General features: G+C 35.6%; 1 protein-coding gene across 7 annotated transcripts in view; it reads right to left on the bottom strand.

The window, feature by feature from the left end:
* Positions 1-13,845, bottom strand: part of ARHGAP29 (Rho GTPase activating protein 29) — a 50,035-nt gene that overhangs the window by 7,897 nt on the left and 28,293 nt on the right. For 4 of the 7 annotated variants that reach the window (XM_068199783.1, XM_068199784.1, XM_068199789.1 and 1 more), the window contains exons 4-15: positions 11,126-11,222; positions 10,702-10,774; positions 6,887-6,947; positions 6,252-6,389; positions 5,899-5,963; positions 5,335-5,445; positions 5,153-5,233; positions 4,675-4,863; positions 4,298-4,435; positions 2,849-3,039; positions 839-1,005; positions 139-267 (exon numbers count right to left, since the gene is read on the bottom strand). In XM_068199783.1, the coding sequence (XP_068055884.1) occupies positions 139-267; positions 839-1,005; positions 2,849-3,039; positions 4,298-4,435; positions 4,675-4,863; positions 5,153-5,233; positions 5,335-5,445; positions 5,899-5,963; positions 6,252-6,389; positions 6,887-6,947; positions 10,702-10,774; positions 11,126-11,222 (1,440 nt within the window). Of the gene's footprint in view, positions 1-138; positions 268-838; positions 1,006-2,848; positions 3,040-4,297; positions 4,436-4,674; positions 4,864-5,152; positions 5,234-5,334; positions 5,446-5,898; positions 5,964-6,251; positions 6,390-6,886; positions 6,948-10,701; positions 10,775-11,125; positions 11,223-13,231; positions 13,561-13,845 lie in introns of those variants that run through there. The other 3 variants (XM_068199786.1, XM_068199788.1, XM_068199790.1) reach the window with 2 other exon arrangements.

The following is a 13,845-nucleotide window of genomic DNA, read 5'->3' as shown; positions in this document are numbered from 1 at the left end:
GTATCAGTCCCACCCAACTGTTCATTTTTCATTACATGCTCTGCTCAAAACTTGTTTATTTAACAAAGATGTCTTCACTAATGTGAAACAGTGCAGGGAAAAGACTTCAGGTTAGTACGGAAGTGAGGGTAGCCATACCTGGGCTGGCAGATGGAGAATCCATAGATCGGGACTCACTGCTCCCCCCTGCACTTTCAGAGTCACTGCACATTCCTCCACTCTGGTTGCCAACTGACCATGATCTGAGCGGTGGTGGCCCTCGCACTGCTTTTGAAAAGAAAGTTCGCTAATTCCAAATGTCAAAGACAAAGTTTACTTTTTTTTTTAATGGAAAACTAACTATGAGTATATTCAAAATAGGAAAATTTCCGCAAGTTACATGAACATGCAATATAGTGAAAAAACCCCAGGGCAATATAGTGAAAAAACCCCAGGGCAATATATTCCTATAAAAGTTTCAGGAGCTAAGAAAATTCATTTCAGATATTTGACAATTGTGCTTTTGCAGAAGACCTGCAATCAACACAAAATTTACAAAACCAATGGATTTTCAATTGCTAGAGTTTCAATTGAAAGAGTTTAGTCCACTGAGTTTGACAGTACTAGCTGTTTGAATTGTATCTCACCTTTCTTGTCAAAGGATCTAGGCTCAGGCAGTTTTCCATTTGTCCTTATTATACTCAAGTACATATGTTGTATAGGCTTTGAACTTTATAATACATTTTTAATCCTTCAGTGTTACATTTCTGACTGAGACACCAGGCATTTTTTTAAGTTTTTTTTGTTTTTTTAAATTAATTTATTTAGAGACTGAACTCCAAAAGAAAATTAGAATTACCTGGAATATCTGTGTTGCTGGAAGATCTCTTCTCTCTGACCTTTTGTGAACGATGATAAACTGGGCTTCCCACATCATCTAATGTCTGAGCAGGAAAATCTCCTGAACACTGAGATAAATTACCATGGGATGCGTGGACGCTGTTTGTTGATTGCTTATTAAAAACCCTTCAGAAAGAAAAAAAGTAATTTGAAGAATGAATAAGACAAATTCATGAAAAGGAATGCATTTTTTTAATCCCTGGGCATGAAAAATGCTACATTTAGTTACTATTCATGAACATATATTTTTGACATCATTCTCATAACTACATTTAATTCCAAAATTAAAAAATAAAAATATTAAAAGTGGCCATTTATTTTCAATTAAGTATATGAGATTTCCCAGTGTTTTCTCTCCACGCAGAGAGAATCAGCTTTTCCACATGTATTCATGTATTATAAACATTATCTTGCAGACTTAGAAAAAACAGCCTATCCGTTCATCTGAAGGAAAGAATAATCAGAAACCATTGTATTCTATGATTATGCCTTCAAAAGATTCTCTGACCAGCCATCAGGACCATCCACCTATAAGCACACAGGTGTTCACATACTGTGCTTTTTAAATGTACAGAAAATATGTTGTAGCTGCTAGTGTCAGTCCATTTTGAAAATCCACTGTCACTGTAAGAACATAATAATGTTAACAGTAATTAACGTAAAATGCTGAAGCACCCTGGGGACAAAATAGCCTGCTGGCAAAGTTTAGCAGTTAGGAAGCTGTTCCTAACCAGTTCTACCCTGTCAACCTTAATGGAAACAGAGACTGAAAAACATTCAAATTTGCATTTGTTCAAGGAACAGTCCCCTTAAATTAATGCAGACTCAAACAATAAAAACGATCAAGTACATGAAGAATCACAAGGCTGTGACAAAGAAAATAAAAGGTGGGCAAAGAGGAGGAGAAAAAACATGCTCCTATAAATGTCAAGCAGTAAATAGCTGGGAGAGCACACAAAGTGTTGGAAATTTCACGCTCATCAGTTTCTCAGGGAGCTACATAGTTAAATCCCCCCAAAGTCAAAGTTTATGAGTATAGCCTAAATCAGTCTTAAAAGGCAGGAAATTTACAGACAAGAATTAAGAATCTCAGCTTTAACTTTGAATTTCCTGCCTTTTGTTGGTAGAAGTCTGACTCAAGCATTCGGTTTTTTGTATTTAGTTTCCTTTTGAAAAACGATGACGACGCTTTCCTGTAGAACTGTGAAACACACAGATTGAAATGAATATTCTGGTGCTTTAGTGCCAAGATGACCATTTTACAACAAATTAAAGGTGGAAAAGCATTTGGCATGCTGACACAAGAAGCTGTCTTTATTTTGAAGTCTTTACTTCCACATTAGCTGGATCTTTCACAGTTTAACAATAAAAACTTCTATTTCATACAGGTTGGAAAAAAAAACCAAAACATTAAGTTATAACATGTCCCTACAAATGGACTCTGAGCTTTTTTTAGGCACATAGCATGAGATAGAAATCGAGAAACACTTCCTGCCAAAAAGTTGCCAAATGTAAACAGTATGAAAGAAGATACTGTATGTAGCAGCAAGGCTTGTAGAAAAGGAAAACTACCTCTTCAGACTTTCTAAGCTGATTTTCAAGTACTAATGCCACACAACGCTACCAAGATCAAAATTTACATTTTCGTATCAAACAGTATCTACATTAAAATAGTAAAAAGTCAAGTCTTGCACAACACTTGTCAATGTTTTAGCAAGTATTACTGCATGAAATTACATTCTGCCTTAGAATTCAGAGGCAGATTTTAAAGTCAAAATTATATATAATCTACCATCTAAAAGATGAGACAAAGAGAATAGTATGGTATAGCAAAAGAGACAAAGAGAATAGCATGGTAAAACACCAGGATTCCTTTAGTTCCTCCAAAAATACTGTTTTATTGTTAAACACATATGCCTAAGTGTTGCATTTTAAACCAAGCAGTTGCCACCTGTACTTTGGCACTTACCCATCAACCTGGGAACTCTGGGTTTCAAAACAACCTGATTCAACAGGAACACCATCGTTTGGCAAACTTTTCACAAACTCTGAATACTGCTGACCAGGGTCATAGAGTTTGGCACTCTCACAGAGAGACTGGCAGTTAACTGGCAGAGATACAACCTGAGCATGTTGCAGCTGGAACAGGTTAACTGTTGCCTGTTGGGACAAAGATTTTCATTATTTGTAGATCATTTACTAAATATTTCACTTGCACTTTGCTCAACTCAAATTAATACCCTAGCAGAAGATTGTTTAATAATAAGACTTGAAAACTTCTAGAAAATAGTAATGTTACTTTTTACAGTCAACTTTCAGGAGACTTGCACAAGCTTCATCTGTAATAAGAGACACGAGTATTTCTCTCCTCTCTGGGTTATTGAATCCTTCCACTAAGCAAAGGCAATTCCAATTGCTTCTCACTTTGGGTTGATCAAGACAAACAAGGGCTTTTGCTATAGCAAGGGCTATACAATAATGAAGTAGTTGGAATGCCAAACCCAGGTGAGCTCCGTATTGTCTTGAGACATGAAATGGACAAAACTTTGTCCCAGCAGGCAGATTAACTGAACACTTTCTTCATTAAGTTACCTAACACTTCTAAGAGATTTTATCACATGCCAGAGACCAGAAAAGGGGGACACTGCATAACTGCTTCATCAGCTTTCAGATTGCACAGTAGTCTGCAATTTAAATATATTTGAACTTACAAGTCTGTCTATACTTTCTACTGTTCTTATTGGGTTGGTTTTAGGGTTGCTTGTGGAACAGGGTTCAGTTTGATGTTTTATTTTCCCTCCCCGCACCAGCATTAAATATTCATTGTCTCATCTAAACAAACAAACAAGAAAAACCCCAAACTCATCATGTCTTGGCATAATGAGTCCTTACATTCTGCAGGCTTTTTTTTTAATCTGTTCATGTCATAAGCAGTTTTGACCATCACTTCCCTATTACACCAATAAATTAGTGCATTCTACTAGTCACAATGTATCCTGCAGTAACTGAGACTGCCAGCAAGGCCGAAGTGTTAATATCCATGCTGGGCTTGATCCAAACGTCTTTGCTAATGCACTAATCAAAGCAAAGAAAGTTTAAGCAACTCTTAAGCAACAGAAGAACACTACTGCCAACAAAATTTTCAAAAGATTTTTTTTGTAAAGATTGTGTAGTCAGGGTGCTTGCAAGGCAACAGCTTATGAAACATCCAGAAATGTTCAAAATCCCCCCGCACACATTTTTTTTTCACTCCTATCAGAAAGAGAACACAGATAGATTAAAAGTTTTCCTCATTTTTCTGTTGGCTTGACATCTGTCCTTTAAAAGCTTTCTATTTAAAATGGGGCTTATGGGGCCTTCTCTTACTTCTAACGATATATAAATATCTTTGCAAAAATATTTTAAAAACCATGCTTACAGCTTTAAGAGTAAGATCACACTGGTAAATAAGCTCCCGAAGCTGTGTTAAAACATCACTTTTAAAGCTTTCCAAATAATTTCTTTTTTCTTCAACCTCTGCCATGCTTGCTTTATAGTGTTCATTGGCTTCTTCGGCCTAAAGAAAACACAAGTATAAAGAGTTGATGGACTACAGGCCTTGATATTAGAAGCAAGAAAAAACTCCACTCAATATGCTTGTATTTGAGATGCCTTTTTAAGATAAAAAACCCAAAGCAGCATAGCATGATTAAAATTAATAATGTGACCTCAACTTACTCAAATATCCTCCTTGGGAAAGCATGAATAAAACCAGTATAGACTTAACTTGAAAAGCAAGGAACAAAACCTCTCTACCTTTTGAAAAGCTTCCTCTTCTAGCCTTCGTTTTTTCTCCAGTTGCTTGCTGAAATCCTTCACGAAGCTTCCACCTGAGCTGAGCTGTTCCTCCTCAGCACGAGCAGTACAGGATTTTGCCTTTTCATACTCATCTTGACGCTGTGTATACAGCAACTTGGCTTTTCTGAGAGCAGCTTCCAGCTCTTGCTGCAGAACGCAGCAAAAGATAAAGGAGAAGAATAAACAACATTAATTTTTCAGTTATTTCATGTGATGTTTAAAGAGACATGCACAGGTTTGTATGTTGCAGTACCAAGTACATTGACATTGAAAGACAACCTCTTACAAATGCCAGATTGCCATGAAATGGACAGTTACATCTACTTTCACTAAGCCCTAGAGACTGTGTGAATGTAAGTGCGTAACAGGCTATTTCAAAGTTACATCCTTTTGAAGAATTCTAGACTGAACGGTTAGATATGAAAGAATTACCAACCATTTTTTTCTGTTCTCGCTGCCAAAGCTCCTTGATATCTTTCCTTTGTCTATCCAACTCGTTTTTCCTTCCAAGAAGAGGCTAGATAGGAAATATTAACGGAGTATATTAAAGGCATATAGGCTGGACGTTTGTTCTTTTAAATATTCTATAAGATTATATATACTTTTATTTAAGCATACCTGCACAAATTTGTTAGACTGGAGAGCAGCAGCTGTTTGTTGCCAAAGTTGACTGTTCTCGATATCATTTTGAAAAGCATTAATGAATATTGACTGGAATGGCATATAATCCTAAAATTACACAAAACATATTCTAGGTAAGACAGAGGTGTAATGACATTCTAAATGTATGTATAACTGAGGAAGATTTTCAATTAAATTTAGTAAATTATTTACTAAAATAGTATAAATGTCAGGTATGAATGTAGAAAATTACTAATTTCTCATCTGTGATTCATTTTACTAGGAAAACAGTCTACAAGACTGAATCACAAAGCATACAAAATATTAGTCAGAAAAAAGAATATTGTGGATCTGCATATTCAACAAAATCAATATTATATATACAAATTTCCATTATATCTTTCCATTTATTAAATTAAGATCTTTTTAATCACTGCTTTATCGTATAAATCAATTCTGTATTAGCTTAAAAATCCATTCCTCAACACCAGAGTTTTACACCTGGGCAAGTCATCCAATAAAGATTTAAGACTAAGATAAACCCCTTAGGAATACACTCACCTGGTGTCCAACAACAGCTTTAGCAGTTTCAGCCATTTTTGCTAAGTTTTTAGCACACTCCACTTCTGTTAAAAAAAATGTCACTGTTACTGTTTACATTATAACACAACAACAGTTATAACACATGCTAAATGCTTTTTACAGTCTTCCTTTAACAAAAAGACTACAGAGGGGACCACCTTCACTTTGTTACAGGCCTTTAATTATAGGAAATGCATGATAGCTCTGTCCACTTCAGCGGAACAGCTACTAATTTAGAAATCACATTATTGACAGTCTGCAGCACAGAGGCCTGACAACGGATTTAATTTCATCATGACAAAGCTGATTAAATGCCAGAAAGAGCCACTCACCCAAGCTAAGCTTTTTTTCTACCCATGCGACTACATCCTTGGTGTATTTTGACCATGCTTTAGCATAGGACAGAGCCGACTCAATTCCACTGTCATTTCTTAGGAGCATGCTATCGACCTCCTCTGCTCGAAGATGTCCTGCAAATAAAGCATCCAACACAAAGAAGTGATTTTTAGACATGACCACACACTGAGAGCAAAGCCAGTATTAGCCAACTGTGAATGCTTAAGCAGCTCTGATCTTGAGTCAGTCTTTAATGCTAGTTGACTCTAAACAGGACTGACAGAGGTTTTAGAACAAATTAAAGGGTCATAGTATTTTATCTGGAGTAGTCATATGGTCAGCATAACTTTCTTCAAGAAAGTGACCCAACAAAACACCAACCATATAACAACACACAGAAGGTCCTTCAGGCCTTCTCCCTCTCCCCCACTACAAAAAAAAAAGCAACCTGGGTTGGTTATTTACAAAAAAATGAAACCTTTGCAAAAACTTTTTTTTTTCCCCCTGCAATGAAGTGGTAAAGGCAGCATAAGTGCAAAAAAGTGACCAAGCAACCAACTTAGAACATTTTAATAAGAAATACCCCACAGATTACAAAACAGTGTTTATCAATGTTAAATGAATGACCTACCTTGAATATCATCCCTTTCATGCAGTGAACCCCCAGACTCCACAGAAAGATTCTCAAAAGACTGGTGTACAAGAAATAAAACATTAAGTTAGGAAAGAAAATCTCTCACTGGAACTGAAAGCTAACCACATAAATGGCATTAGCTGCCTCTTCATTTTTTAGTAGATAGAGCAGATAAAGCAAACTGCACCATCACTCCTTCTCATCTAAGGCACAACATTTTTTAAACTCCCATTGGCTGTAAAATGAAAAAAAAAAAAGCAAGGAATCATTATATACCTTTATATCAACAATCTTTAAAGTCTGTGATGAAAGAGTTAAATATCAACCAGATTTTTTAAACAATTAAGCGAGCTCCAGCTTTTCTTAAATCCCTACCTATCTTTTAAAAACCTTTTCACACAGGCTTAATGCCCGATACAGAAAACAGACACCATTCTACAAGCCATTATAATCCTGTATTCCTCAAGGGAATAAAGTTTTTTGTAAATTACTTGCAGGTGGTGCACTGTAAGCACAACAGCTGACTAGTAACACTTGCTAATGAAGCCCTGAGAATCAGTACAACCTGACAGAATGTAATCCAATAATAAAGGGAATTTAGCACATCACATCATCCCTACCTTTGTCCTCACTGCATTTTGCTACCCCTTTAGTTGTTCAGGTTGAATTATTTGTAGAGACTGTGCTGTAGACCTGACTGCTCAACAAATTTAAATGAACAAAAAGTTTACTTTGTAACAACTACCCCCTTAAAAGCCAAACCAAAACAAAGAGAGACATCAAACCCTACGTCATTTTAAATGGATAAACTACTTTTGAAAACTTTGAAGCACAAAGCAGACAGAAAACAAAGGCTAAGAAATAGCTGCAAAGTGCCCTTAAGCTTTGCAAGAACAGCTTGTTTTCATTTAGACTTTGGCACCGGTTTATTTTCAGACATTCACTAAAACGGAGCACAGTTATCAATGATGAAAGTACTTTTGGTTTGTTGGGGTAAATGAAAACTGATCATAAATCACAAAAATCTCTCAAGAATCATTGTTTACTTCCAGCAGAAGCAGCTTTTCCAAAGACCAAAACATGCAAGGTATTAATCATCAATGACATCAAACAGAATCAAACTACAGCCTAAAGACCTGCTTTGTTACTATTACAGTGGCTGTCAAATACAAAAGAGTTTCAACAAAATGGAAGGGCTTTTCCAGAACAGGTGGGAAATCTATCCAAAGCATCCCCAACTAAATTGGTAAAAAACCCCTAAAATCTGAATTTAGCAATGGACAATATTTGGTTGCAGAGAAGGCTTGAAAATTCCTAGATTTAGTTCAGATTTTATATAAAGTATTACTGTCTTCAAGAATATTTAAAAGTTGTTAGGGGAGAAAAAATAGCAATTAGAAAACCACCAAACTTTATATTAACTTGATGCACTTTTAAGTTCTGGTCCTAAAATTTTTTCCCATTTCTCTAAGACCTATATCATTGCAGTCCTGAAAATTGTTCACTCCTTTCCAGTAAACCAGGCACAGCAGTTAAGGCAGCTAATCAAAGGTCACTCATTCTTTCACATTCAAATATGCAACTATTTAATACCAAATTTTAGAAGCAAGCATGGACAAATGCTTTTATCTATGTCCTACAACTTAGCAGAACATGATCCATACAGCTTTTCCCCCTCAGGCAACCCAATGACTCATCCCAGTAGTCCTAGAGAAATTAAAACCCTGACTTTAGTTTCCAACTTCAGCTAGTCTCTTCCGCCTTTTTTCCCCCCTGATTACCCAACTCTCACCCTAACACAGGCAAATCACTTCACACACTTTGAAAATTTTATCCTTCTTCTTTATTATGCTCTCAGATCTGCACAGCACCAAACAGCATTCAAATAGCTTGTTGAGTAATGAAAGGTCAGACATGTCTGTCTGGTCTCTTCCAGTATATGTTAAAGTGCTTTTATTTCTAATTAAAAAATATCTTTGCTTCCACCTTGTACATCTGGTTGAACTACAAGAGCTAAAATGAGAACAATTACATTTGCTGAGAGGGGTTATACATATCATTTAACTTAAGCTTCCAAATGGAATGCCTAAAGTAAAGAATGTAGACTCCCCTGCAGTCAAGAGAAGCAAGATCAGCTCTGCCCACCCCCCTCCTTGGAGCCATCCTCATCAGCTTAATTAGGGAGGTCCCTAACTAAAGAGGCAATTAAAGTATTTCTCCTTAATCGACCCTCAAAGTATTTACATGTTACAATCTACAATATGTTATGCTCTGTTTAAAATACAGCTAGCTGCTATGATCACTAAACACACACAGCTACAGAAAAAGTTAAACAGCTATTAAGTATTTTGCATTTAACTCCTCTTTACACTCAACTCCTAGTTGGCCTCCAAATTTCTCTCTGAATTGTAAATCAAAGTAAAATGATTCACCTGTTTAATGTGTATTTATTTGCCTAAATGAAAACGCACTTCGGACAGATTTCTAAGAAACTGAAGTATGTTACCCTACCTGCCCCAAAATTTATAATTGTTCACCTTCACATTAGGAAAAGCATGAGGTACTACAAAAGCAAGGTTTTAAATATAAGCTGGTGATTTCTGAAGCATCTAGAATGGAATTCCTTCTTCATGTCACTGTATTCAAATTTCCCCTCACCGCCATGTTCAGAAGAGTAATCTTTTAGACAATCAGTCATTCACTTCACAATACAATATATAAGACCATCTCTTTCAACAAGCAGATACCTTTGCAATGCAAAACCATTTCAAGATAAAAATGTTGCAAAATCAGCACCTTCCTTTTGCTCGTGAACCAATTAGATAAACCAGTACTTCTTCAAATAATCTCATTTAATTTACATGAGATGCTGGGTTCTATGCTATTTATTTCATACTTTTTATCAGTGACCTAAATTGAAGTATGCTGGAAGCGGTTTTCTGAGTAGCCTGCTTTTCCTCCATATTGTTTATGAAGATAAGTTTTGTAGCAGCTACAGAAGTAGAATTTGTGTGATAACACACATGGGAGAAAGATGGAGTATCAAACATAGTGAAAGTCTGAAAAGACCATTCAGCTGTAGCTGCATGGCTTGCTGCACACAAGCCTGTGTGAAGAAATGCTAAATTTTAAGTATGTTTCAACAAAGCCTTTAAAAAAATGCCAATCTAACATTTTTAACCTTGCTGCAACTTAGCTTGTAACACACACCAATTATTAATTTTATTTTCCTTGCATGCAACTCTTAAATTTATTTCATTTACCTGAAAGTCTGCTTCTCAATACACAAAAAATCAAAATAGAATTTGGTACTGAGCATTTCTCAATCATACCTTCAAGAGTGTTTAAAAAAAAGTTTATAATGTTAGTCTTTTTCTTTGACTACCTGTAAGTTGACAGTTCTTTTAGTGAATTGTTGCTGAAACAGTTACAGCACAAATTGGGCTCCAAAAGAAGAAAAGGTAATTTTGACATAAATATGAGTCTTTAAAAGCCAAAATGAAGTCATTAACCCTTTGACTTCCAGGTTTAACAGGTAATAGTCTAATTACTTCAGCAAGCAATCATTCAAGTATCTTACTTTTCCCCATTTATTTTCACTTAAGCAATTTAAAAATCTCAAAAACAATGACAGCAGGTAGCCCTGACAAGTCATCATTATAATTTAGAATTGAGAATACACTGAATACACATTTTTCCTGGGTTGAATCTTGTTTTAAAACACAAGTGTCCCAGCCCAATGATGCAGAGAGTTTCAGTGGAACTGAAGCCTCCTTTACATTTTACACTCCAAGAGAACGTGTTTAGCCTACCCGACTTCTCCGAGATACAGGAAGTCCCAATGACGAGCCATTGTCTACATCTCCCATAAGGAAGTCTGATACACTGCCAGAAAAACAAAGAATTGTGTTACTTCATTACTTTACCTCACCAAGCAATTCTGTGTCACTGAATTAAAAAATTCAGATAGTGTTACTAAGTCCTTTAAAAGTTCTGCAAACCATTTTTAGTAGGCATCTAATATTCTTTGCAATTTCTATACCACCCTAGATTTCCTTATTAAGAAAAAAACAAACTGACAAAAACCCAAATAGTAAAATTGTTCTAGATGTAGCTAATTTAAATTACTTTATCAGAAAATAGTTGTACAAAAGAAAACTAAAGTTTTTGTTATTTTTGTGTCTTAATTTGATTTGGCTCAAATTCTTTAAAAACTCTTTCTGGATTCCAACTTACATGTTTCCAAAGGTGAATGCCAATGTTTCAATGGAAGAAAATATTTCACTGAAGAGTTCTCTCTTATTTTCTTCATTAACTTCTTTGAAGTTCACCGCTTGCAAAAGAAAAAAAAAAAGAACAAAAGAAAACCAAAGGTGAGAGGTGGGGTCAATTAAGCAAGTTTACCAGGCCTAGAGACAAATTTAATACACAAAATCTCCTACAGAACATGCAACATTATGTTTTTCTGAATAATTGAAAAAACATGGTTTTAAAGAAGATTAGTAAGAAAGTAAACACTAAAGGAAAAAAAATTAACACAATCCAGATGCTTTCCACAATGAAATCAGACTACTCTTGCACTTCCTGTATCTTCCCACTTAAGGAGCAGCTTTGTGTGGAAATGTTGGTAATGCATGAACAAAAACAGTCATTTACCAACCAGAGTCAAATCACACAGCAGCAGCAGCACCACAAAGCAGCTCACAAATGCAGTCAGATATTGGAACAGCTGTTTCTTTTCTGAGCAGAAATTTCAGAACTCCAAACAGGAGTAGTTTGTGGGGGTGCCCTCTCAACTGAATACAATCCAGAATACAGCATTTCTGGCTTGAGTACAGGCGAGCAGAAAGTTATCAAAAGGTGGTGTCCACTGCAAAACCCTTCATTTATTAGCTCCACATTATGGCAAAAGCCCCTCAGTTTTTACTGTTAAAAGTGAGGAAGAAACTCAGCATAACTACTGGTGGTCCCAAAGAGTGTTTCTGGACAAATTAGATGGTTTAAAGTGGTGATCAAGTACTTAACTACTCAACACAGCGTTTAGCACACTTCTATGACAAGCTGGAATGATGAGACAAGAAGAATGCTTCATCCACAGTTTCTATTAACAACTATTAAACAAGAAGAGGGAGGGAGAAAGGACAAGACAAAAAGCATGACCATTTTTGTCTGGTTTCAACTTAACTCCTTAATCAATGGTGACTAGGAGATATTTTGTAGAAAAGCTGCATACATTCCTTTAAGCTGAAGCTGTATCCTCTGGAGGGAACTTTTTCCCAGTTACATTGTGAGAAATGACAACTCCACATTAGTATTTAAGTTTTCTGGTTTTCAGTTTACTGTTTTTTAAAGTTTTCTTTTTAAGCAATTCAATATTCTTAATTCTCTAGATGTGCATGTCACACATGCTCACACCTATTTTAGGCACTGCAACGACACACGTACAGGTACTCAACCCACATCGCTTTTTGCAAAATCTAACAAGGTTAATTTGTCTTCCTTACATTTCAAGTACAAATACAATACAATTACTTGCAGAAGTAGTAAAAAAAAAAAAAAAAAAGTTAAAATGTTGCCTATTCTATACAATTTTTCTCAGCAAATTAACAGGCTTTAATTTTAAAAAGTATTCAAACTTCCTGCCAGGTGCCTAAATACTAATGGGTAACAAACAAAGAAAGTACAGTAATCTACTCCCCCATTAGACTTCCTTTGCGAAAGGAAAAGTTTTTTACCAGTAAAGTAACACCGTTAAATCCATTCCTTTTTACACAGTATGTCAACAGACTTGATCAACTTTTTATAACAATTATCTATACAAAGCCATTACAGAAAATACAGATTCTTCCCATGGGCTACTTTTACAATTACTTGCATATACAAAATAATGTTGTAATAAGCCCACAACAAAAAACAATTATTGCATATTATAATAACATTGCCAGTCTCTGTTGACACAGTTCACTACTAAATTACAGCTTCTCCTACCTCTTCATTCGGCTACACTTTGTAATTACAAAAAAAATGCCTCTGGCACCTTTGTTTGAAATGAGATTCGATAAAGCTCCACAGATTTTTTTTTTTTTAATAACTTTGTAAATAGCAGTGGATTTATTTTTTTTTTAATTCAGGTTAGTTGAAAACTTCACCTTTCCAGAAATAATGTTGTGTGCAAGACTAAACTTTGCATTCCAAATCATTAAGCAACAACAGTCACAAGGAAACCTATTGATTACCAGCCCCTAATGACTGGAAAAATCATTTAAGAGCCAGCATGAAATGCGAACTGTTTCTAAATCAGAAGGAATTAGTAAAAATTGTCTATGTATTCAAAGTACTTACCATGGAAACATATTTATATCCATTAGCTGCGGTGTCTTCAGAGAGAGAGCACTTCTTTCACTTAGCTAACAAGGCATTAATATAGAGAGCCTTTCCCTAAAGAAATGCCGTCTGTTTCACTCTGCCTTCCTGTTCCAGGAAGAGTTTTGTTAAGCTTTACACTTTATATGCCAGAGAAATCCTTTCTTTTCAGGATCCATCACAAAAGGACTAACAAATCTCTAATTTTTCAGATTTACTTCTTTTCACTTCTCCCAAAACAGGTTAGTCTAATCTCTTAGTAATTCAGTAGAATACCACCAGCTTTTCTCTAGCTTACCACCACTGGAATGCTGATGTACTTAACGTCAACTTTAAGCCACGCACTCTCTTTCCCCAGGACATCCTGACTGCACACAATAGCTACTGACAACAATGAACTATAGTAATCTTGCCATGTCTGGAAATGACAGCTACCTATCTATAGTTCTAGAGAATTCAAAGCAAGTATACAACTAGACAACTCTTTTAAGCAAGATTTCAGATGACATATAATGAACTTCAAAAAATCGTAAGACAGTGATACTTTAAAATCCAAATCCAGTACCAGAAATGCAAGCTTAGCTTGCAGTGGA

Source organism: Anomalospiza imberbis, chromosome 9 (assembly GCF_031753505.1).
Source record: "Anomalospiza imberbis isolate Cuckoo-Finch-1a 21T00152 chromosome 9, ASM3175350v1, whole genome shotgun sequence".
In the NCBI taxonomy this organism is placed as follows: domain Eukaryota; kingdom Metazoa; phylum Chordata; class Aves; order Passeriformes; family Viduidae; genus Anomalospiza; species Anomalospiza imberbis.
The sequence above is the reverse complement of the archived record's forward strand: the minus strand, read 5'-3'. Positions and strand labels throughout refer to the sequence as shown.